The following is a 27,698-nucleotide window of genomic DNA, read 5'->3' on the forward strand; positions in this document are numbered from 1 at the left end:
AATTTCAGAAAATCGAACTAAAACACAAAATCTCCATGGTCATCCTTTGGTGCTTTACTTCTGACTTGTTGTCTTGTAAATTTTCCTATTTGTTTCCTCTTGTGATTAATTGTGAAAGCTAGTAAAAATTAGGCTGATGTTGGTTCAATACCTGGATTCAAATAAAATGTCAGATTTATTGGTATTTTTCTTAGATTTATTTTTCAGGAAGCCAATATAGAAAAAAAAAACATAAGACTTTTAAATTTCTGCCATTTTGCTCTAGCTTTAATAATTCAATGTAAATTAAAAATACAGTCATAATATACTTTGTATAATGAAACTTTTTTCAAATTGGACGTTTCTTTCAATATCATTAACGGTTTTGAAGGAATTATGCATCGTTCTAGTACATTGACAGATTTTGACACTGGCAAGAATTATTTATATCTGTAAAGATGTATGTATAAAAATGAGTGTAAACGTATTCTTATACATACATCTTTACAGATATAAATAAGTACCAAGCTACCTTATTTGTTTTAGTATTCTCAGATTGTAAACGAACATAAAATGCATAAATAGAGGACAGGGAGGGAATTCTTACAATTTATTATTGCTTAAAGGTTTATAAGCCATGGAAAACTTTTGCTTGGTGGGCGTTTTCTTTTACAGTGGGCCGAATGATGAATGAAACATCCGTACACGTTAAGGAAAGAAATTGAAAATTAGTTGACTGTAATATTAAACCAATTCACTTATAGTCATTGACCAATTTAACACTTGACAAATGGACATTGTATTCGTATATTTCAAAAAATAGTAGATATATAAACCTAATATTTATGTGTATGAGCAACAGTTTAACAAGTTAATGAAAATTTATGCACTGACCAGTTCCTATTTACAGCACAGAAAACAACTTCAAGTCCTTTACCTACTCCTCAATCTAAGACAGGCTTCCCCATGAATACAAACAGAAGTTTTCACGGTGAAATTTGTTCTAGAGAGGACTTATATATACAACTGAGCAGAATTATAGATCAATATAATTATTTGAATACTGAACAGTAATCACCCCATTTTGTGGTTTGTTTCTTTTGTTGTGCTTTTTAACAGTTTCTACTTTCTTCTATTCTGCGTATATGATCACGTCCTGATATAGTTTCTGCAAAATTTATATTTTATAGTATATAGAGCTGTATACACAAAGCTTCAAAATAAATTATTATTCAAGCTGCATAATCAGATATTTATATTGACTGTTATGTAATTAGAAGAAACACCTGATTGAAGAAATAGAAGTATAAACATGAATTCTTTGATTTCAGAAGGTACATCTACAACTACAATTCCAACTACTGTGTATGTACCAACTACGGTCACAGACAAACATAAAGTTACAACATCGAAACCTGTAGTAACATCCAAAGGTTGGGGTTACTTTCCTATCAACTCTGAAACTCTATATTGCATTGGAATCCCAAAGAAAACAAACCTTAACAAGATAATAAACATTTATGCATGGTTCATTTCTAATTCAAAGCACAAAAAACAACTTCAAACCAATTACCAACTCCTCCATCTAATTTTCAAGAGGGATAAATTAATAGCGCTTTATATCCAGTCACATCAACACAAAAAACTAGAATGTTTCAAGGAACGCATATGTTGCTTGCTTTGTAACTTCATTATATATGAATTGAAACTCGGTTTGGTACTTGGAATACATTACGATGACTGTTGCTCTGTTGATATATGTATTTAATTACTGCTAATTGTTGCAAATTTTAATCTGATAATTTTTTCCAAAGTGAGAAATTTACTTCAAATTAACATTTAATATGAAGCAAAATCGTCAGTCCCTGGCACTTTGTTATAGGTGTTTTACTGTACTTATGAGGAGAGAATGTTGTTTAAGCAGATACCTTGAAAATACCTTTAGTACACATTATCTGTACATGTACATTGACAAAAGTCTAGTCTATATCAGTTTTTATTTTTTTCTGCTTTACAAACAAACTGTATAATTTATTTCTTTCAGCTGAGTGCCCTGTTGGACAGTTTCTGAATGGTTCAATATGTTCCCTCTGCCAGAAACACTTTTACCAAGACATGGCTGGGCAGCATTACTGCTTGCCCTGTCCTCTAGGCAAAAAGACAAGTGGAGTAGGATCCAGCAGCTCCTCACAGTGTTTTGGTTGGTATCTGTTTTATTTTAAAACATGCTTTTACACTGCATTCTTGTGATTGACATTTAGTTTGAGGAAAACATGGTATGTGTAATATGTGATAAGTATGGGACAAACCTTGCATGTTTTTACGATATACAGGGTTTGACATTAACTTTATGAGTACTAGACCAGTCGGGCTACTTCCCATAATTTTTACTAGCCCTGACCATAAAATCACTAGCCCTGACCAAAGTTGAAAAATTTCTTTTTATAACTTGCTATTATAATGAAAAAAGTTTCGAAACCATACTACAGTGTATCTCTCGCACGTTTTCAGGTATACATTTTGACAGACTTTTCCATAGGTAGCAGCCCATTGAGCCCATGGGTAGCAGCCCAATGAGTAAACATACGAATATTATAAGCTTTAAAGAACATTAATTCAAGGAACTTAAATAAAATTATTACTGAAAATATGTATACATGTAAATAAATTAAAAACTTTATTATTCAATACTTATCATACCAAATGATACAGAACGAAGCCAGTTTCAATCGTGACTTGTCTATCAGCCGGGCTAAAAATAGCGATTGATTCATGCAGGTAAGTTTTTTTCAGAGCAATAGATGTGTTTGCAATCGGAAAATTAAGAAAATTTCTTTAAAACGTTTTTAGAGCATTTATTTGAAAAACTGAAATGAGGGTTAACATTTATTTCATCCACACGACCAGTCGGTCTAGTTCATGAAGATTTCACACGACCGGACCACACATTTACTAGAATAGGTAGGTCGGACGTGCCTTAGTGTCAAACCCTGATATAAGAGGTATTTTCTGTGATTTGACCCTTTAAGGAAAGCAAATGAATTTCTCCATTTTGAAGGTCACATGAATCACTTAAATGACCTAATGCTATCTGTTTTCATGTGTTATTATTTTTTAAGCATATTCAGCTTGTTCTCTGGAACTGCATCATCTCAAGCCACGGTCCGGAGTCTGCATATACAGCTATCTCCTACCAGTGGCTGCTTGATCACAAAAAGTGTCATAATCTTGAATATTTACGCCTCTGTGTTGTGCCATCATTTTCAGCCAATGACAGTATTTGTTTCCATCGCGATTGAAATCAACAACTGACATCAACAGTATACAAGAAATGTTTCATATATTGCAATTGGGTATTGAAAGGTGGTGTCAAAGTTCATTATCTGACTAGGCTTTACTCGCATTGGTCAATATTTTAATGAGCTGCGAAATATTCTCTTCTCATTCATTCAACCACAGCCAGAATGGGAGAGGATCGTACATTTTGGCTGTGGTTTGTGACAATGCTGGAACTGCTGAATCAAAATCAACTAATTTTGGCGTATATCTATGGGTGAATGGGAATAAAAATTGTGAATTTCATGGTCCTTCTCCACCCCCACCCCCAGGCCTTTGGGGTGGGGCTAAAACCAACAAAATTTTTGTAATTTTTAAAAATCTTCAAAATTGTGACATTCATAGCCCTTGGGTCAGAGAATCTAAACCAAGTGCAGGGTTATGATGAGTGATGGTGCATCTTCAAATTCGTGAAAATTGTAGTCATGGTCAGGGGTTCTGGTGTAAGAACAGGACTATTTTGATCATATAGTGAAAATGCATAAATTCTTTGCAAATCCCTACTGCTTCTAGGTATTAAGCTAACAAACTAAGTGCAAAGTTTAGAAGAGCAAAGGTCTCTCTTCCAATTGGATTTCATGGTCCCTGAATCGGTGGTTCTGGTGTGAGATTGGGACTCTATTGTTATATAGTGCAAATGCATTATATCTAGGGATGGCAACGAATATTCGAACATTCGAATATTCATTCGATGAGTTGATATTCGAATATGAATTTAAGATTCGAATATTCGGTGTTTTTCAGATTTCATAAAAAGAAGTACTGTGATTAATAAATTTTGATTAGAACAGTGCTGGAATTATCCCTGTTTAATTTACTAACGATCAATTTCGATCGCCTGATTCCATTCACTACTATCTTATCTTATAGATTTACTAAATTACATGTACTATTTTGTTTTGAGTAAGGTGTTAAAGAATTGTACAAAAATGCTTTATTTATAATACAAAACGTACTTTCATAGTTTTTATTAGTTAGATACAATCGGATCTAGAATCGAGGACAAAAATTAAATCTAAGAATGTCTAAAAGGCGTAATGAGTATACTTATCAAAATAAAATTAATTGATCATTGAATAAATGTCCAATAGAATTAATCTGTAATTAATATTGTAAAAGGTTAATTTAAGAATAAATGTGTAAATTGCTTGATTTTCTCTGGTTGTACAGAATCCTGAATTTTATATTCATTATCGTGAAATTAGTTAATTACCTAGGAAAATTGTCTATGAAAAAATTTGTTTACATTGTATCAAAGATTATAATCATATCTCTTATTAGGCAGATAATTGTAATTTTTTACACATACTGAAATCTGAACAGTATACCGTTACGACTATCTTGCATTTTGTAAGACGACTGGTTCCTCAGTTGGAGCTACTATAAATACAAATTTCATTTGTTAAAATTATACTTTTCTACCTTTAAATCAATTATTTATTTCAAACATTGACAAATATCAAATAGAATTTCTTATTGTACACCTGAATGTCTTCATACAATTTTACTTCCAAAAAGTATACCTACGCTAAACCTTTCATGAGAGTAGGATGACGCATATTTAAAATAAAACAGATTTATTTATTTTATCGAATATTCGAATATATTCAAATACTTTCATTGAATATACGAATATGAATTATTGACAAAATTGACATCCCTAATTATATCTTTAAACATCTCTGCTCCTGAGTATTAAGCAAACAATCTATGTGCATGGTGCTGAGCAAGGCTGTCTCTTCCAAAATTGCGAAATTTGTGTCCCCAGGGTTAGGGGTTTATGTGTATGACAGGGCTTTGTTGAATATATGGTGAATATGCATTATTTCTTCGTTGAATATATTGTGAAAATGCATTATTTCTATGAGAGTTTTCTCTGCTCCTGGGTATTTCTCAGATGATCTAAATGCATATTAGTTATGATGAGCAAGGATGCTTAAGGGTGGGCTGTGTTGAATGTATTATAGTGAAAATGTATTATTGCTTTGAAAATCTTCTGCTCTCAGACTGCTCCTGTGCTTGTAGGAGGTAAACGGAGTTCAAAGATGTAATTAGCAAGGGTATTTTTACCAGATTTGTGAAATTCTAGACCATTTGATGTGTTCTGGTGCAGGGCAGGGCTGTATTTATGTTCTACTGAGAGAAGTTATTCATCTTTGCTATTCACCAGTAAAAATTGATCACTATAAATAATGTAATTGAAAGGTGAATTGAATAAAGAGATTTATACAAGAATTTTCTATAATATCTTTATGCTTTAAATCCTCTTCAAAGACCAAGAGAGGTCAATGAGAGAGAGAATGAGATGGTATACCAAAAAAGAACAAGCACAAATTAGTTAACATGGTGATAGTGACAAATGGGGGCATGTACACACAAGTAAGTAGATCTCTGTAAAATTTGTTACCGGGTACTAAACTAATTATTTTGATGATACCTGATTATCCTATTTCTCTTGCTTTAGGGCAACATAGCTTAAGGTATCAGTTTATTTTGTTTATTTTATACTTGTATGGATCCTTTACAGTGTTGTATTATACTAAGGTGACTGTTAAGGCCCTTGGACATCTTGTTTCTGAGTATAGTCTTTTGCTGTAGTTTTAATACGACTATTTTCATTTAGAATCTGTATATGCCCCCTCCCCCCCCCCCCCCCATTTTTGTTACTGTAAAGTCAAATATTGGCAAATTCCAATATTTGAAGGAAAAATGTATCAAAAGGTTAGAGATACATGTAGGTCAAAGGCTCAAAGAGCTAATGTTATGGCCATCTGTGGGTTGTGCATAAACTTTTTTCGAAAATGGGCCATATCTCGAGAACCCCTTAGTCATTTTTTTTTCAAATTTGTCCCAGAGTATCCTTGGCCCAACTGCTTTCATTTATACTAAAACTAGGGATGTGTCCCTTAAACAAGGGGAAATAATTAGGGAAATAAAAACAAAAGTAGTGGTTGCTAAAAAATCTTCTCAAGAACCACTGGGCAGATTATCACTAAACTTATATACAAGGATGAGGATATGTTGTAGATTAAAATTTGCTCGGGGAATCACCCTGGGGCAAAGGGCGTGGTCTCAAGGTCACTTCAAAGTTGAATAAAATTTCTGTTTTGTTTAATCTTTGATATATTGCCCACTATAAGGCCTAGGATCATCAAATCTTGTCAGCTGATGCATCTTCAGACCTCATATCATGTTGACTCAAAAGTAGGTCACTGTGACTTACTTTTGAATTTTGCAGGTATTTATTTTCATTCTAATTTTGATGCATAACTTGGATACTTTGAAGCCTATTATCATAAAAACTTGTCAGTTTATGCATCATGGGAAATTGAGGTGTGTCAACCCAATAGTAGGTCACCTTGACTTACTTTCTGAATTTTATGACTTATCATTTTCTAAACATTGAAGGCCACTATTTCAGATACTAAGAGGTTTAGAATCATCAAACCTTGTAAGTTGATGCATCTAGGGGCCTTAAAACAGATTTATTAAAAAGTAGGTAACAGTGACCTATTTTTGGAATTTTACAGGTATTCATTCTCAAATTGTTATATGGGCATATTTTGGACACTTTGAAGTATAGGATCATCAAACTTAGTCAGTTGATGCATCTTAAGTCCTTGGAGTGTGTCAACCAAAAGTAGGTCACCTTGACCTACTTTTGCAATTTCATGGCTTAATTTAAATATTTCATATACTAATTGGCTTAGAATCATCAAACTTTGTCAGTTGATGCATCTTGAGTCCTCAGAGTGTATCTACCAAAATGTAGGTTACAGTGACCTACTTTTGCAATTTCATTGCTTAATTTAAATATTTCGAATACTAATTGGCTTGGAATTATCAAACTTTGTCGGTTGATGCATCTTGAGTCCTTGGAGTGTGTCAACCAAGAAGTAGGTCACCCTGACCTACTTTCTAAATTTCATGGCTATTTTAGTTACTAATTGGCTTAGAATCATCAAACTTTGTCAGTTGATGCATCTTGAGTCTTCGGAGTGTATTAATTAAGAAAGAGGTCACTGTGACCTACTTTTGCATTTTCATATTTCTGACAGTAATCGGCTAAGAATCATCAAACTCTGTCAGTTGATGCATTTTGGTTCTCAAAGTGGGTCAACCAAAAAGTAGGTCACTATGACCTTTTTTTTTTTTAGAATTTGATGGCTTTTTCAGATACTAATTGGCTTAGAATCATCAAACTTTGTCAGTTGATGCATCTTGAATCTTTGGGGTGCATCAACCAAAATGTTGGTCAGTATGACTTACTTTTGCAATTGCATGGCTTAATTTGAATATTTCAGGTACTAATTGTAATGATCAAACTTTGTCAGTTGATGCATCTTGGGTACCCAGAGTGTGTCAACCAAGAAGTAGGTCATTGTAACCTACTTCAGGACTTTAATAGCTTTTTAGCTCACCTGAGCCAAAGGCTCAAGTGAGCTTTTCTGATCAAAATTTGTCCGTTGTCTGTCGTCGTTGTCGTCGTTGTTGTTGTAAACTTTTCACATTTTCATCTTCTTCTCAAGAACCAGTGGGCCAATTTCAACCAAACTTGCTACAAAGAATCCTTGGGTTAATGGAATTCAAGTTTGTTCAAATGAAGGGTCATGCCTTCTTTCAAGGGGAGATAATTAAGAATTAGTGAAAAAATAAATGCATCATTTAAAAATCTTCTTCTCAAGAACCATAGGGCCATCAAAGATGAAACTCATGTGGAAAATCTTCAGGTAGTGTAGATTCAAATTTCTTAAAATCATGACCCCCTGGGGTAGGGCGGGGACACAATGGAGGATCAAAGTTTTACATAGAAATATATAAGAAAAATCTTTAAAAATCTCCTTCTCAAGAACAGCAAAGTAATGATGAGTCATATTTATATGGAAGCATCCTCAGGTAGTGTAGATTCAAATTTGTTCAAACCATGACCCCCGGGGGTAGGGCGTGGCCACAATGGAGGATCAAAGTTTTACATAGAAATATATAGGAAAAATCTTTAAAAATCTTCTTCTCAGGAACAACAAAGTCATGATGAGTCATATTTATATGGAAGCATCCTTAGGTAGTGTAGATTCAAGTTTGTTCAAATCATGACCCCCGGGGGTAGGGCGGGGCCACAATGGAGGATCAAAGTTTTACATAGAAATGTATAGGAAAAATCTTTAAAAATCTTCTTCTCAAGAACAGCAAAGCCAAGGTGAGTCATATTTATATGGAAGCATCTTCAGGTAGTTTAGATTCTATTTTGTTCAAACCATGACCCCTAGGGGTAGGGCGGGGCCACAATGGAGGATCAAAGTTTTACATAGAAATATATAGGAAAAATCTTTAAAAATCTTCTTCTCAGGAACAGCAAAGCCACGATGAGTCATATTTATATGGAAGCATCTTCAGGTAGTGTAGATTCTATTTTGTTCAAATCATGACCCCCGGGGGTAGGGCGTGGTCACAATGGAGGATCAAAGTTTTACATAGAAATATATAGGAAAAATCTTTAAAAATCTTCTTCTCAAGCACAGCAAAGCCATGATGAGTCATATTTATATGAAAGCATCCTCAGGTAGTGTAGATTCAGATTTGTTCAAACCATGACCCCCGGGGGTAGGGCGGGGCCACAATGGAGAATCAAAGTTTTACATAGAAATATATAGGAAAAATCTTCTTCTCAGGAACAGCAAAGCCCAGATTGTTCATATTTATATGGAAGCATCCTCTGGTAGGGTAGATTCAAATTTATTCAGATCATGACCCCCGGGGGTAGGATGGGGCCACAATGGAGGATCAAAGTTTTACATGGAAATGTATAGGAAAAATTTTAAAAATCTTCTTCTCAGGAACAGCAAAGCCCTGATTGATCATATTTATGTGGAAGCCTCCTCAGGTAATGTAGATTCTATTTTGTTCAAATCATGACCCCCGTGGGTAGGATGGGGCCACAATGGAGGATCAAAGTCTTAAATAGAAATATATAGGAAAATATCTTCTTCTGAAGAACTGCAAACCATGATTAGTCATTTTGATATGGAAGCATCCTCAGGTAGTGTAGATAAAATTTTGTTCAAATGATGACCCCCAGGGGTTGGGTGGGGCCCATTGGGGGGTCGAAAGTTTTACATAAGAACATATAGAAAAAATATTTCTTCTCAAGAACAGGAAAGCTATGTTTAGTCATATTGATGTGGAAGCATCCTCAGGTAGTGTAGATTCAAGTTCAAATGATGACCCCTGGAATAGGGAGGAACCACAATGGGGGATCAAATTTTTACAAAGGAATATATGGGAAATTTTTTAAAAAATCTTCTCAAGTACAACAAAGCCATTTGTTATATTGACATGGAAGCATCATCAGGTAGTTTAAAATTCAAGCCCCCCCCCCCCCCCCCGGGTAATCTTTTCAGTACTGAACTGATTTGTGCTTTTGCCTAGCCAATGTGCTCAGGTGAGGGATGTGGCCCATGGGCCTCTTGTTCAGTTACTAATTGGCTTAGAATCATCAAACTATTTCAGTTGATGCATCTTGAGTCCTCAAAGTGTGTCAACCAAAAAGTAGGTCACTATGACCTACTTGTGTAATTCATGGCTTTTTCAGTCACTAATTGGCTTAGAATCATCAAACTGTCAGTTGATGCATTTTTGGTCCTCAAAGTATGTCAACCAAAAATAGGTAACCATGACCTACTTTTGCAAATTGATATATACTTTAATAACAATATAGCATTTTTGAGTTTATTCAATTTATTTTTCCTAAATAATTTTACCTAGGATTATCAAATGTTTCGGTTACTAATTGGCTGAGAATCATCAAACTTTGTCAGTTGATGCATCTTGAGTCTTCGGAGTGTATCAACCAAAAAGTAGGTCACTGTGACCTACTTTTTCAATTTCACGGCTTAATTTAAATAGTTCAGGTACTAATTAGCTTGGAAATATCAAACTTTGTCAGTTGATGCATTTTGGGTCCTCAAAGTGGGTCAACCAAAAGGTAGGTCACCGTGACCTACTTGAGGAATTTGTTGACTATTTCTGATACTTATTGGCTTAGAATCATCAAACTTTGTCAGTTGATGCATCTTGAATCCTCAGAGTGTATCACCCAAAAAGTAGGGCACTGTGACCTACTTTTGCAACTTCATGGCTAAATTTAAATATTTCAGATACTAATTGGCTTGGAATTATCAAACTTTGTCAATTGTTGCCATGCTGACCTACTTTTGGAATTTCAAGGCTTTATCCTTATATATAGATTATGAAGAGGCTTAAAACAGAAAAACAGATGAGATTATAGGTTGTACAATTTTCAGAAGAGCAATTCTATGCCCTTAGGCGTCTTGTTTTTTTTTTCAGTTTGCCCTCCACTTGTTAATTGTGGCTGAAGCCTGAAGAAATAAATGTATGTAATATATTTGGGTCATTTCAGATGATTGTAGAGAGGGAACAGAACTTAAACCAGATGGGGAATGTGTGGAATGCCCTCATGGGTACTACCGCAGTTTTTCAGAGGATGTCTGCACCCCTTGTGCACCTGGAATGACGACTGCTGGGAATGACACTACAGGTGCCTCTGGATGTGAGATAAGTATGTCAAACATGCAGATTAGAAGATCAAACAGTAGATCAGAAATGTATTAGTATTACTAAAGAGAAAATAATGAAATTGTATTTTCTGTCACTTGATTGGCATAAGGCTACAGCCCATAGAGAAAATAATGGAGTTCATTGTAGCTATATATTTTTAGCATTGAAGTTGTTTAAATCAGAAACATATAAAAGCAGTGAATGATACAAATAAGTTTTTGTTGACCTTTTAGTCCAGTCTGCCCCTTGATTTATTGACATTTGAGCCAGCTTTTAAGATAGCCACAGTCGCCCGCGTGGCCCAGTGGTTAGAGCCTCTGCTCTAGAGTCGCAAAGTAAGGAGTTAATCCTTACGTCGCGGGTTCAAATCCCACTGTGGGACGTGGAGACCGGTCCTTCGTATGAGACTGTATAAACCGAGGTCCTGTGTCGCAGTAGGTGCTGGCACGAAAAAGATCCCTCACTGCTCAATGGTCGTAAGTTCCGGGTATAGGAAAAAATTTGCAGCTCTCCACCGGCAAGTGGTGGCATCTTCATATGAGTGAAAAATTCTCGAGAGGGACGTTAAACAACATACAAACAAAAAGATAGCCTCAAAGAAATTTTGGCTGAAATATATTTAGATATTTAATTAATAGAAATTAGTTGATTGCATGCCTCCTTGTGATAAAATATGGGTAATTATATATGGTTTGATATTTACTAAGGAAATGTTTCTGAATGTTATATTAATTGTTTTCAATATTAGAAATCTGTTAAAATGGAACATTCCGTAATTCTTCAAATGTCTGCGTTCCTTGCCCTGTTGGAGAATATCAGCCAATGGATCTTCAGGAGAAATGTATGAAATGTCCAGTTAACCATACAACAAAATCAGATGGAACAAGTTACAAATCTGATTGTATATGTAAGTGAACCACTTTTGACAAGAATATCTTTTAAAAATGCAATGTTTTGAACACAGAATAGAGAAAATTTTTAACTTTATAAGCAGGTGTATTTTATGAATATCATTATTGGAGGAAGAAGCATTTTAATTTAAGGTGTTGGAATCCAAATGGTCTTTATTGTGTTTATATGTACTAGTATTATACTTGGAATATAATGAGTTTCTAGTGCCTTGGCACATCTTAAGTGTTAAGAATGCTTTGTAGAAGTATCAGTCATATATGCAATTTGGTATAATTTGGTCTGAATGTCTACCAAGGGTTAAGTTGTGTCAACCTTGTGTCAATAATTTAATTTTAAATGCTACAAGAATTATATTTCTTTTAGTTTATTGTCCTGCGGGATATGAAGTCTTGGATGAAGCAAATGAAACCTGTCAACCATGTCCACGAGGCCAATATAAAAACAACACAGATGTGTTCAGTATGTGTTCTGTTTGTCCCTCTGGATTTACAACAAAGGGAATGAAAACTGTAAACATTGATGAATGTTCTATTAGTGAGTATATTTAATTGCCATTTTTATAAATCATTCACACTTTAATTTTAAATCTGCAGATTTACGTATGCTAAGTAGATTTATATTGTACAGTAAGAAAATGAGTTTTTAGATCTCTTCCCCATGAAAGCAATGACGAAAGAGTCAGAACATTAGAAATAATGCAATAAAAAAATCATATTCTTTACTAGGAATTAATCAGTGTGCATAATTATAATGAGTATTCTAACCCCACACCAACCTCCCAACCTTCATATATGCAAACTACATTCAAGGGTACAAAATCAAGTTTCAAGGGTAAGGATACCTTATCCTTACTTGATTTAATATAAGAAATTGTTAATGTATATACATGTACTTCATTGTGTTTTAGGAGAACAATTCATAATTTTTCCCTTGAACTAAGCATGTGTACTAGGTAGATGTAAGGCATAGTATTTCATGAATTTTAAACTATTAAGTAGAAATCTTTCTATATGATATATATTCATATGTTCTGTGTTACTTAAAATACATTTATTATACCCCCGCTCCAAAGGAGAGGGGGGTATACTATGTTACCCTAGTGTGTCTGCCCATTACAAATTTTGGTCACACTTTTCTCAGCAATTACTCATCCCAGATGCATTTTTGTGCAAATCGGATGTTGAGTTCCTGTTTATCCGTGTGTCATATTCCATATCATACATAAATTTTGGTCACAGTTTTCTCAGCAATTACTCATTGCAGATGCTTGAAAGTTTAGCACACTCTTTGATTAGGCATACAATCTGGTGGTATTCATTTTTGTCGAATCTGATGTTGACTTCCTGCTTGTTTATCCATGCATCAGTCTGTACCAACATAACAAATATTGGTCACGGTTTTCTCAGCAATTACTCATTGCAGATGCTTGAAAATTTAGCACACTCTTTGTTTAGGCATGCCATATGGTGGGATTCATTTTTGTACAAATCAATGTCAATTTCCTATTTATGCATGCATCTATCTGTACAATACATTACAAATTTTGGTTGCTGTTACCTCAGCAATTATTCATTACAGATGCTTGAAAGTTTAGCACACTCTTTTATTAGGCATGCCATATGGTGGGAGTCATTTTTGTACGAACTGTTTATCCGTGTGTCCGTCCGTACCATATATAACATTTTTTGTTGCAGTTTTTCTCAGCAACTACTTAAAGCAAGTGCTGGAAAGTTTAGCACACTCTTTGTTTAGGCATGTCATATGGTGGGATTCATTTTTGTGCAAATCCGATGTCAACTTGTTTATCAATCCCTTTGTCTTTCCACAAATGAATTTGTATATTCACATCAGAGCGAGGGTATTATTATTGAGCATTGGCTCATAGACTTCTTGTTTCTATTACATGTACATTTATAAGAGCTGAGTGCAAGTGAAATCATTCTCCTTGTGTGTACATGGAGTACCTCCTTTTGCCACATTCCAAGAATTATCTTTCTTGGATTCTCAATTTATAAAAATGGGATCTTGATCATATAAAAAAAATTATTGAGCTTAATTATAAGAAATTTATACTGATACACACAATACATTTTAAGAATACACATTTCATCTTCTTCAAAACTAAAATGTTAATATGATTTTCCTCATTTGATGACAAGTATGTATTTAATAGGAAATTGCTTTTTTACCTAAATTGATCATTTCTTTAATGATTAGTTATTACTCTTGATGCCTCTTTATTTATTTTTTCCCCATCATTCTGTGCAAATAATCTTGTAAATGCATTCAAGACTACATTTTTAATACAACAGTACTTAAGAGGTTACATTTAGTTAATACACAGATGTCCATAAAATAAATTGATAATTATACTGTATTGTTTTGAATAACAGAAATCTGTTACAATGGAACATTCCGTAATTCTTCAAATGTCTGCGTTCCTTGCCCTGTTGGAGAATATCAGCCAATGAATCTTCAGGAGAAATGTATGAAATGTCCCATAAACTGTACAACAGAATCAGATGGAAAAAATAACAAAACTGATTGTATATGTAAGTAAAAAACTTATTAGTTATCATTTTAATTACTGTTACTAATTTTATAGAGTTTTTAGAAAGTTGTGTGATATTATTAAGATTAAAATGTCTACCACATTCTTGACTTTTAAGCTCACCTCAACGAAGTTGGGGAGCTTATGTAATACCCTCAGCATCGGCATCCTAGGTTAAAGTTTTTGGAGCAGATTTCTTCATAGAGTACTTCTATGCCTAATTTTAATCAGAGATGCATGGAAGATGCTTCATGTTTCATAGTTAGAAAAATCTAACTGTGTCTCGGGACAGGCCCTCACCACAGTTAGAATGCCTCCCATATACCCGTAATGTAGCAGAAAATTGCAGAATCACTCCGAAACGATTTTGGAGAAAATTAATGAAGTTGCATTAAAAATAACAGTCAAATTAATTATAACAAACCTTTTTGAGACTGTAAATACCTTTCATCTGAAAATTTAATCCATATAATGGAAGAATTCAACACTTTTTCACCAAAGGGTTTTACTTGTTTCAAATTTACACACCATTTTGACATTCAGAACTCTCGGGATTTTTCATAATCAATGCACTGAGAGTTATCTCCCGTATTTTCTTTGCTACAGAGACAATACACAGAACGCATTCCATCGTTAAACCAGGTCCGTAGGACATTTATCATTTTAACGATAGAACATTCTATCTATATGCTTCATTGTACCAGTCAAGGTTTTTCAAAAGCTGCAATTTCAGTTAAAGAATGACCAAGTTAATGTTTTTGGAGCGTGTTAAAGTTTTTGGAGCAGACCTCTTTTCCAAGTAACTACAGTGTTTAAGCCCTATGTTGACCAAATTTGCATGGATGATACATCTAAGGATGCACCCTACCAGGCTTGCTTCAGATGCTGTATCTGACCTCCATTTTATGGATGATTGACCAGGGTAAAGTTTTTGGAGCAGATCTCATTTCCAAGTAAGTATAAGCCCTATATTGACCAAACTTGCATGGATGATACATCTAGGGATGCACATTACTAGTTTTGCTTCAGATGCTGGATTTGACCTACATTTTATGGATGAGTAAACAGATTAAAGTTTATGGAGCAGATCTCATTTCCAAGTAACTATAAGGCCTATTGGAATCAAAATGGCATGGGTGATGCAAAAAGGGATGCACACTACCAGAGTTGCTTCAGATGCTGGATATGACCTACATTCTACAGATGAGTGACCAGATTAAAGTTTTGGGAGCAGGTCTCATTTCCAAATAACTGTAAGCCCTATGTTGACCAGTCTTGCATGGATGATACATCTAAGGATGCACACTTCCAGGCTTGCTTTGGATGCTGAATTTACCTACATTTTTCAGATAAGTGACCATGTTAAAGCTTTTAGAGCAGTTTAAAGTGACTATAAGTCCTCTGATAACCAACATTACACTGAAGATACATTTATTAACGCACACTACCAGGGTTGCTTTGGATGCAGGATTTGACCTACATTTTCCAGATGAGTAACAGGTTAAAGTTTTGCAAGCAGGTCTGTGACCAAGAAATTATATGGCCTATCTGAATCAAAATTCCATGGGTGATACAAAAAGGGATGCACACTACCAGAGTTGCTTCAGATGCTGGATATACCTACATTCTACAGATGAGAGAGCAGGTTTGGAGTAGGTCCATTACCAAGAAACTTTAAGGCCTATCTGAACCAAACTTGCATGGATGGTGCATCAAGGGATGACACTCTTAAACTTACTTCAGATGCTGTATTTGATTTAATTTTCTGAATGAATGACTAGTTTAAGTTTTTAGATAAGTCAATTCCTAAGTAACTGCAAGCCCTATCAGACCCAAATTGCATAAATGTTGCATCTAGGGATGCACACTACTAGATTATTAGTTTGGTGTGGACTTTGGCTTGCTTAAAGACAGCATTCATTGAGGTGAGCTCTGTAATCTCTGATTACTTACGTTTTATTTTAGATTTATATTATGCATTAATTTACAGCAAATTTTAAGCTTTACAGTGGCATCATAAACATTTTTTCATTTTCTCTGTAAGAATACAAAACAAATAAATCATGTAATTAGGAGCTTATATTGGTCTTCTAATGATGAAATCATATTTCAAAAAAGATACATGGACTTTAAAAAAAAAAATGAATGGCATTCTTCTTAAATTTACTACTGACATGAGTCAGGGTTGACTCTTTGACACTGGGATAAGTAAATACCTATAAACTTTAAGGACCTATTAGTTGTTTAATTTTTATCATGTAAAATGACATGTAGGTAAATCAGGATTACCCTCCTCTTTATGTCTTTGTAATCGAAGATTCAGAGCATATAGTTTTTGGTCTGTCTGTATGTCTGTTAATCTGTTTGTCTGCAAAAACTTTTAACCTTGCCCTTATTAGGGCCCCGCAAGGATTTGCGGGTGCCCTATAGTAATCACTCTGTCTGTCTGTCCGTCTGTCATTCTTCCGTCCACAAATTTTCTGTTTTTTTCTAATAACTTTTTTTGTAGTTGACCAATTAAGTTCCAGTTTGGTATGTTGGTTACAGAGGCAGTGAGACATATTTTGATGCTAACTTTGGATCTCTATGTCATCCAGTTTGGAGCTGGGGTAGTGGGGTAGATTCCTTAACTTTACATTAGAATGAATGCCAGGGCAAAGAGAGATAACTGCTGAGAATGTTCCTATTGTAAACTATGAAAGCTGCAACTAGTCCCATGGGATTAATTAACTTTCCTCTTGAAGAAAATCCAAAGCATTTTCTGTTTCTGTCAAATTGAGATTAATTAATACCTCTGTCTGCAAATGAACTTTGTTTTGAAGTTAAGGTCAATTCTGAATGATGTTTACATTCGCTGAAATGTGGATTTAAATAAAGTCCATACTTTATTTTGATAAAATACACAATTAGTTATGATTTTATTGAACTCTAAAAACAATATATGTTTTTTTTAATTTTTTTTGTTTTTATTTATTTATTTATTTTATTTATTTATTCATATTTTTTTTGCTGCTGTATGTATATTCAAGAAAACTATTAATTTTAACAGGTAGTCCGATAATAAACTCATTCTATCATTACTGAAAAAGTTCTTATTGTAAACTTGAAAGAAAAGGATGAGAGAGCAGTACAATTAATCCCCTGGGATTAATTATCTTGTCTGGGGCAGAAATTTTTCCAGGCTTATCTTTATTTGTCACTTTAAGATAAATTAACCTTTGTCTGCAACTGATGTTTGTTTTGACGTTAAGGTCAAGCCTGGATGATTTTGCATTCACTGAAGGCTGGCATTTTATGTACATGCTTTTTTCTTGTTTAAATATACATTTAATTGAGTTATTATAGATATGATGTTTTTTACTGCCTTAAGTAAATACAGGGATACTCTTTACAGGTTGTTGGATATTTAGGAATTATCTTGAAATTTTATAAATACAGTTGTTATTGCATATTCTTCTTCATATATTTTTAAATTTTTGTAATTAATTAAAATTCTCATTCTGTAAGCTGCACCCTTATATTTCTACCCCTCGGCGGGGCCCTTGCTGACTGATCAGTTTTCTAGTTTTTTGAATGGTCCATGCTGCTAGGAGTTTCATATTTCACAGGTGTGTTTCTTGTGACAAGACTTTTCTTTGGGTACCTGCTTATTTGACCTTGACCTTGGAGTTTGACCGACTTTTTCAAAATTTTACCAAACTTTAACTTTGGTCATAACTTTTAAATAGTTTGTGCTAGGTCTTTTGATTTTACATGTATATTCCATGTGACCAGATCTTTGTTTGGGTACCATATTTTCCTGAATGGTTGGTGTTAGGGTTTTTATATTTCATGTTACTTTGTGTATTCCTTGGGACAAGACATTTTGGGTACCAACTTTTAAAAATTCATGACGTTAATGTAATTTGAGAAGTTCAAGGTCACTGATAGATAAAGTACAAATTCTGTGCTGGTTCTGTAACTTCCTAATGAAGAAAGAGTGGAAGTTCTTACCTCATACAAATATTGCTTAGGATATGAAGGTGTGTCCTGACCTTGACCCAGGGTCATTTGATTAAGGTATTAGGGGTGTAATGGTCATGACCTTGAATATGACTAAATTCAGTTTAGTTATAATGGACAACACTTCAGGCAATATTTCCCAAAGTTTCAAGCAATTCTGTCCAAACATAATTTTTCTATACTTATTTTCATGTCTGTACCCTCTAACCACTGGTGCACCTTTAATGGATAAAAGGTAAGATGTAATTTTTATTTCTACTCTAGTTAGTCGCAAACAGTTGAATGTTTCATGTATTCAGCTGCAACACTAAGCAGTACAGATTGCATATGTATATTCTTTTTAGTTCAAATTCATCAAGTATGATATATGAATACTTGTCTACTTTGAATGACAATTTTGGCGATTTTTTTCATAAAACCGTTTGTGATATTCTGTCAAAGAAAAATTTGGTAGGAAAGATCAATAAAAGAACAATATAAATTTTGTGTAAGGTGTGTTTGTGATAATATAACAACAAAAATTTTTTATTTCATCCACAATATTTATCTATATTCTGTATCATAGCGATGTACCCCTAAAAATTTAAGCCATCATTTTTTGTAAATGTCATGGGGTATGTGATAATTAATGAAATAATGAGCATATATAAACAACAGGTTATTGTCATATTGAATACACTTCACTTTAGTCAGATTCATTTGTTCAGAAGATTGACCTCGTCACAGTGACCTTGACCCAGACAAAGATTTGCAAAATGACCTACATTTTTGCAGCTTCCATGTGCATGAAGTTCTTTACAGATCGAAACATTACTATACAATGTAGACTAAAATATATACTGACAGAAACACTAATCAAAAGGTTAAAAAAAACTGAATTGTTCCCCACATGTATATAAGAAAAATATCAATAAAAAAATACCCCCCCCCCCCCCGTTCTAAACAGTAAACATGTAAAAATAAATAAATAAATTAATGTAAATAAAATAACAAAAATCACCCTAACCCAACCCAGAATAAATCATTTATTCCCATATCTTATATTAATTTTCTTTCTTTGAAGTTGTAAACATATTTACATTCTATTTTTTACTGATATAATTTGAACATCTCAGATATTTTACGTATGGACATTGAACGTCACTTATAAATTGCAGATTCTACAATGCACGCAATGCTACCTATTACGTACATTTTTTCCCCTCAAACGGTTTGCTGATAATGAGAGAATCACAAGAAATCGCGATGCGAATGTAAAGTTTTGAAGAAAGGTATACTGGTATACTTCCTTCGTTCTTCGAAAATGGTGCTATTTTTAGAAGTTGGAAAAACCCATGAAGTGTGTATTTGAAGGTATCATCTTTTTGACTGCATATTTTGTCTAACAAAATATATTAACGTGTTTTCTTCGTAATATCATATTTATTCTCTCCTCCGCTAAGTTATATTCCTTTTCTTTGGTGTAAGTTTTATGTTAGCGTCCTAGGCCGTCTTAATTGACGACACGCCATTTTGTTTACGAAGTACAGTGTTCCGAAAACTGCCGATGTCAGACACCTCGGTAAATGCCGTCATTTTTACTGGAAATGGTGTATTACACCTCTAATACCTTAAGTTCAAGTTACCTTTAGAAAAATGATTAATTCCTTGTCCCTACCATATTTTAAAATGGAGAACATTAAAAGCTTATACTTGTCACAAAAATTGCTCATGGCCTTAGGGTCTGCCTATGGCAGAAAAGGTTTATTATTCATGTCTCCGGTCCATAACTTGAATAATTGGAAGCTGATGTTTGACACAAATATTGCTTATGACTCATGAACTTGACAAAAGGTCATTTTGGCAAGTCAAGGTCAGTGTCCAAGTCAACAATCTGTTGGAATACCCATGGACACTTATTGCGCTTCTTTATAAGCAGACCTTTTTTAGCTCATCTGAGCCGAAGGCTCAAGTGAGCTTTTCTGATCACATTTTGTTCGGTGTCCGTCTGTCTGTAAACTTTCCACATTTTCAACTTCTTCTCAGGAACTACTGGGCCAATTTCAACCAAACTTGCCACAAAGTATCCTTGGGTGAAGAGGATTTAGGGTTTTTTTTTTTCAAATAAAGGGCCAAGCTTTCTTCCAAGGGGAGATCATTACAAATTAGTGAAAAATTAATGGTATATTTTAAAAATCTTCTTCTCAAGAACCACTAGGCCCAGGAAGATGAAACTGATCAGGAAGCATCCTAAGATTAGTATAGATTCAAGATTGTTGAAATCATGACCCACAGAGGTAGGCACGCAGGGTGGGGCCACAATATAAGATAAAACTTATAGAAAAAAAAATCTTTAAAAATCTTCTTAAGCCATGATTAGTTAAAGAAAAATGGAAGCAACCTCAGTTAGTTTAGATACACATTTGTTCAAAATGTTCATCCCCCCCCCCACTTTATGGGTAGTTTGGGACCACTTATAAATTTTAATAAACTTTTCAATACTGAACTCCTACCTGAAGTGCTCAGGTATGAAGCAAAATTTATTTTAAAAAACTTATACATGAGAAAAAAAAGAAAAACCTCAATATTCAGATAACAACGACGTTTTATGAATTAACATTAGTTACTTCCATTCATATGTCGACTTGATATAACCCAGTGATCTAGAAATAAAAGACACCACAGAGTCTGCCACATCATTTCATGTTTGAATGTTTTCCTGACTATAGATGATAAGAGCCAGCTAACAACTACTAGAGAACTGTATGACAAAGATATGACTTTGGATTTTCCTTAGTCAACTTTCTTTATTTATGTAGTAATATTCCACTATCACCTACATATGATGTTCATGTCTCACAACTTATTATATACTCAAGAGAGGATGAACATTTTTTAAACCAAAGCATGCTACTGACAAATAAGTTCATGTTACAGGAAATTTAAAAATCTCATTTGAAATGAGCATTTTGAAAATTCTGTGGTCCTTATAATGATCTTGTTCGCAAATATAACCTATCACTGGGTCTTATTTTGACTGACATATTTCATGCTAATTGTTAGGCCCTTTAAAATACTAAATTTGACTATGAACTACAGTAGTATAAGGGGTCTGGATGGCCGGGTCAACTGAGTGCACTTTTGTCCCCCCCAGATCCTGGATGGCCGGGTCAACTGAGTGCACTTTTGTCCCCCCCCCCAGATCCTGGATGGCCGGGTCAACTGAGTGCACTTTTTTTTGGTCCCCTGGCCTGTTCAATCTAGTATACACCTTGGAAAAACCCAAGTAAAAAAAAAGGGGAGTCTACGTTTGATCTACGTTTTGTGCTGAGTCAGGTATAGGCAATACACAATCTTGGCATCGATTCAAGTATACCATTGTGACGTCATGTGTGTCATTCACACAGAGCTCTATTTTCTGAAAACGGAAAAAACAATAACACAGTCAAAGGTGTGTAAGATGATTTATTCAAAGTAAAAAATGTACATATTTACTTTTTCTTCTGGAGTTTCAGGGTCTTCTCCGTCTGGGTAGTAGGAAGTTTCCTCTTGTTGTTAATCTGCTTTTGATCCTGACTAGTCTCTATTTTCTTTTCTAGATTTCCAATCTCATTCATTATCACTCCTCTAAACACACGAATCTCAGTAATCATGTCTTGTTTAAACTCACAAATAGTCTGTTGAAGTATCTCCATTACATTGGTCATTTGATCTAAGATATCACATATCAAACTTCTTTCATTTCCTTCAATACTATCCTGTGTCTCTGGTAAGGTTGCAGGTAAATTCATGGACTTTTCCTCTGCCATATTTTTTTTTACGTCTGTCTAGTACCAAATGCCCACTAAGACTGATCCTAAAATTTCCAGCTCTGCTTTATATACCCTTTTGTACGTACTGTGTACGTCTCAATACTTAGTCTTGGATCAGCCAGCTACCTATGCATTGTGACGTCATACACTGTATAAATACAGCTTTTCTCCGACTTTCAGCTCATTTTGTTGTCAGATCTATCAAGATGAATTTTGATAGTGCCTTGAAACAATTGTTACATGCACAACAACTTATGAGATGGAAAAAACGGGAGAAAGAATTAGAAAGAATTATTTCTCGACAGAGAACCAGAGAATTAGTTCTCAGGAAAAAAAATGCGAGATTAATGGAAAGATTAAAGAGAGCCAAAGCCAACCGAGCTCAACACTTACAAGTTTTAAGGAATCTACCTGAAGAAGAAGAACCATCCCCATCACCACCTCATTCACCACCACCACCACCGAAACCAAAAACCATTTCCCAGTATTACCAACTGAGACTCAATAAAGCTAAGCATTCCAGAAAATTTAAAGCTAAAGAAGATGTCTACAGTGTGAATTTTAAAGAATTTCCAGAGGAGGAAAACAGAGGCTTTGTTCGGCGATTATTTAGAGACATGCTACAGAATGTCAAATATCAAATGCAGTGTAACCCTAACGATTATGTACGCCTGAATATTCACCACCCTTCTCTGGATTCCGACATTTGGTACGAGTTTACGCAATGTAAACATTTAAACGAGGACCTCATTTTAGACAAAATAGAAGCCGTGCAACAATCTAAGAAAGATTTTAAACTGGGAGACGGGTCTATGGAATTCGACATGTTTCATGTCAAATATCCAGAAGGCAGTGGTGGACAGAATACTAAACACCTGATGGTCAACAAGGAGAGTTTTAAAAAGAATAAACGATGCATCGTTCAGATCGACAATCCTTGGGATAAATTTTGTTTAGCTCGAGCCATTGTACTCACCCGGTTACACAGTGAAAAACCGGAAAATCCAGAGAGTTTAGTTGAATGGGAAAAATTATGGAAACGCATGAGGTTAGGAGATGTAAGAGCTAATGACCAGAAAAACGAAGCTATAGCTCTCATGGAACAAGCCGGCTGTGATATTCATCAGCCTTGTGGACCCGAAGAATGGGGGAAATTACAACAGGTGTTAGCCCCTCGCTATCGACTGAAAATATTTCAGTTCAAGTCCACCTCCTCTAAACTCAGATTAGAGCCCCTGTACAAAGGCTGCGGAGATGGAACTTGTTTAAACATTCTGTTAAACGATCATCATTGCGATGCTATTTTGTCTATGCCAGCTGTGACGGGCAACCCATATTACTGTGATCATTGCGATGTGGGGTACAGGAACATTACAGGCCATCGTACCAAGTGTCCTTACCGCTGTTCATTTTGTTTAACGGACACGCCCTGCCCTCCAGACGGGAGCCACATTCAATGTAGTCAATGCCAGGGATTTTTTCAGAGCAGAACTTGCTACGAAAACCATTTACGGCCTCACAGTAAGAATACGGCCACAACGGTATGCAGTTTAATGGGACGATGCGACCATTGAGAAATGGATGTCTAAAATGTTACTCCCTCATCATCATTGCGGAGGACAGAAACAATGTAAGATCTGTAAGAAAACTGTAGACACGGATCATCAGTGCTACGTTCAACTGAAGCCTGAGAAAAAGAAAAAGAAAGGCAAAGAGACATTACAGTTTTATATTTATTTCGATTTCGAATGTACACAGGAAAACGGCATCCACGTCCCTAATTTATGTGTGGCACACCGCGTATGTCAACATTGCGGGCACTTACCCATAGAAGATCCCTGTCCTCACTGTCGACACATGGGACCCCGTCAACACGTGTTTAAAGGGCCAGATACCTTAAAACACTTCATGGACTGGTTATTACAACCCGACACAGGCAATAAGAATTCCGCCTTATTACACGACGAGGCCATCATCATTGCCCACAATTTCAAAGGATATGACGGACAGTTCATTTTAAATTACCTGGTGCATTCCGCCTGCATGACGCCTACAGTCATCATGAACGGCAGTAAAATCTTATCCATGCAAATCTGCGGATTGAAATTCATCGACTCGTATAATTTTTTACCTTTTGCTCTGTCTAAAATGCCCTCTGCTTTCGGATTCACAGAACTGAAAAAAGGGTATTTCTCTCACTTTTTTAATACAGAACAGAACCAGAATTATGTGGGGCCTTCTCCACCGGCGGCATTCTACAATCCGGACGACATGTCTATTAGTGGACGACAGGCTTTTTACCAATGGTACGAAAAACAAGCCGGGAAAGTGTTTGATTACCAGAAGGAATTTTTAGACTATTGTATTTCAGACGTCGATATTTTACGACGATGCTGTGCTTAGTTTCGAGCCACTCTCAAGACCTTGGTCCATGTAGACCCCTTCCAGGAATCCATCACTTTTGCCAGTGCGGCCAATTTAGCTTACCGTCGAGGATTCATGCCCGAAGATACCATTGCCATCATTCCCAACATGGGGTATCAGCCTGCGCGTCAATATTCCGCCAAAGCCTGTCGGTGGCTAACCTGGATGAGTCACCAGAGCGGATCTCACATACGACATGCTAGAAACGGAGGAGAAGTGAAGATCGGAAGTTATAATGTAGATGGATACCAGGAAGCTACTCGTACCATCTACGAATTTTACGGATGCTATTGGCACGGATGCCCTACTTGCTATCCGAATCTACAGACCGAAACTCATCCTCACCGGACACAATTTACTTACCAGGAATTACACGAGGAAACCTTAAGGAGGAATACGGTCTTAGAGGAAATGGGGTATTCCGTACATAGTATCTGGGAACACGATTTCGATCAACAAGTACAAAGAGAGGTGACATTACAGAATTATGTACGAGACCTGGACATTCCAGATCCTTTGAACCCCCGAGAAGCCCTGTACGGAGGCCGCACGAATGCTGCACGCTTGTATTGTGAGGAGGGGGACATGAGATACGTGGACGTCTGTTCCTTATACCCTTACGTCTTAAAACACAGACTTTTTCCCCTAGGTCATCCTCAGATCATAACAGACCAATTCCAGGACGTGAGATCTTACTTCGGCCTCATTCACTGTCGGGTCTTACCACCCCGAGGCCTCTATCACCCCGTTTTACCTTATCGCACAGGAGGCAAGTTATTATTTCCATTATGTCGAACCTGTGCGGAACGACAGGACTCTACTTCTAAACATCGATGTCAACACACAGATCAGGAACGCAGTCTTACAGGTACTTGGGTGACTACAGAATTACATAAAGCCTTAGACATGGGATATACTTTAGAGCGGATTTACGAGGTTTGGCATTTTCCAGAAAGCAGTCAAGATTTATTCAGATCTTACATCGATACCTTCTTAAAGATCAAACAGGAAGCGTCTGGATTCCCACCTGATTGTCAGACGGAGGAACAAAAACTAGATTACATTCGTAAAGTCATAGACAGAGAAGGGATTAGAATGGACCTATTAAGTATAGAAAAAAATCCGGTGCGAAGAACGATAGCCAAACTCTTTTTAAATTGCCTGTGGGGAAAATTCGCTCAACGCCTGTTATTACCTAAAACTCGATACTTGACCGAAGAAGAGGAAGTACAGCAACTCTTACAAGATTCGACCATTGACATCAAAGGGCTAGAACTCTTAGAAAATAAAGAGCAGCCCGAATCGGACATGATGCTGGTGAATTATCAAGAGAAACAGGAATTTGTAGAAGAGTGTCCCTTCGGAAACGTGGTACTGGCCTGTTTCACTACCGCTCATGCCCGATTACACCTCTACGAGACTTTACAACCTTTAGGAGATCGGGTCCTTTATTTCGATACGGACAGTATCATATACCAACATAAGGAGGGACAATTTAATCCTACCCTTGGCCACAGTTTAGGAGAATGGACCGACGAATTAGACGGGGACCACATTATCAAATTCATGTCAGGAGGTCCTAAAAATTATGCTTACCTCACCGCCAAGGGAAATTCCGTGTGTAAAGTCAAAGGATTGACTCTTAATTATCGGGCTTCCAATATCGTGTCACCAGAGACATTAGAAAAAATGCTCAAGAAAGAAATGGATGAAATCCAAGTCTGTTATCCTTACAAAATACAGAGGACTCGTCAACATGAAGTCAAGACAGTACCTTTAGAAAAACAATATAGAATTGTCTATGATAAGAGACAATTAATGAATGATTATAATACTTTACCTTATGGTTATTAAAAACATACTGTATTTCAAAATGTGTTTTTATTATTGGGGAAAACCCCTAAAAATGAAGGGGGTTATAAAAAGGGGACAAAAATATTTGAACACTTCAGTCATGGCTGTTCATTCTAGGGAGCCAGAGGGGGTTCCTCATTACCCTAACTATGCTCTGCTCTTAAAGAGAGAAGCTACCTTTAAAGAGGGATGGCCCGAGTCTTTAAAAGGATTATTACCCAACCTAGCCAAAGCCGGATTTTATTACAGGGGAGTGGGTGATAAGACCACTTGTTTTCATTGTGGTATGGGTTTCACCAACTGGGAACCTACAGACGATCCTTATGTAGAACATGCGTATTGGAACCCTAACTGTCCTTACATCAATACCTACAAAGGACGTGAGTGGGTGATGATCGTATTCATTAACCATTTACTCCGGGTGGGATACAAAGTTTCACCTGAAATTAAACCTCTACTAGACCAAACCTCTACAGAGATTCAGGCCACAGGAAAATGTCACATTTGTTTAGAGGGAGAATTACAAATGGCTTTACTCCCTTGTGGACACGTATGTTGCTGTTCATTATGTGCTCCCACCTTCCGGTATTGCCCCATCTGTCGATCCGATGTGAAGAGAACCCAACGTATATTTCTGTGTTGAATAAAAAGGATTGAAACCCTATTTTTCTCTTCATTTATCATCATGCAACCTGACGAGACACTCCCGTCTTTTCAATTAAAACACGAATTTACCATGGTGGTAGCAGGACCATCTAAATCGGGGAAAACGGAATTTGTTAAGAAATTAGTGGAAAATTTACATTGGATTACCCCCATGCCACAAAAAATTGTCTGGTGTTATCGAGAATGGCAACCTGCTTATATTTCTTTAACAGATCAGGTCTCCTTCATTCGAAATATTCCAGAAGACGATGAGAAATTAGTAGCCAATTTAAGTATTCCTCACTTACTCATTTTTGACGACATGATGGGAGGAAAAGCCATCGAATCCATCGTGGATTGGTTTACCCGTAAAGCGCATCATCGGAATACCAGTGTGATTTACATCACTCAGAATTTATTTGATCGGGCACCACAACATCGCACCATTAGTTTGAATGCTCATTATTTAGTGTTGTTTAAAAATCCCAGAGACAAATCTCAAATCAGTGTCTTGAGTCGACAGTTAGCCTTACCTCATTTGATGTCAGCCTATCAAGAAGCCACCAGTGTTCCTCACGGGTATCTCCTGGTGGACTTAAATCCACACACCCCAGACGAATACAGATTGA

At 35.8% G+C, this 27,698-nt stretch overlaps 1 protein-coding gene across 1 annotated transcript in view; it reads left to right on the top strand.

Annotated features, from left to right (window-relative positions):
* Positions 1-1,291: 1,291 nt before the first annotated feature.
* The window catches only part of LOC133184557 (proprotein convertase subtilisin/kexin type 5-like), a 163,562-nt gene continuing 137,155 nt past the window's right edge, over positions 1,292-27,698 (top strand). Inside the window, exons 1-4 of the mRNA XM_061319645.1 lie at positions 1,292-1,412; positions 2,024-2,179; positions 10,733-10,891; positions 14,196-14,354. Coding sequence (XP_061175629.1) covers positions 1,292-1,412; positions 2,024-2,179; positions 10,733-10,891; positions 14,196-14,354 — 595 coding nt within the window. The remainder of the gene's footprint in view (positions 1,413-2,023; positions 2,180-10,732; positions 10,892-14,195; positions 14,355-27,698) is intronic.

This window comes from Saccostrea echinata, unplaced genomic scaffold (genome assembly GCF_033153115.1).
Source record: "Saccostrea echinata isolate AGI-Se365-2 ecotype Australia unplaced genomic scaffold, CSIRO_AGI_Sech_v1 ptg000010l, whole genome shotgun sequence".
In the NCBI taxonomy this organism is placed as follows: domain Eukaryota; kingdom Metazoa; phylum Mollusca; class Bivalvia; order Ostreida; family Ostreidae; genus Saccostrea; species Saccostrea echinata.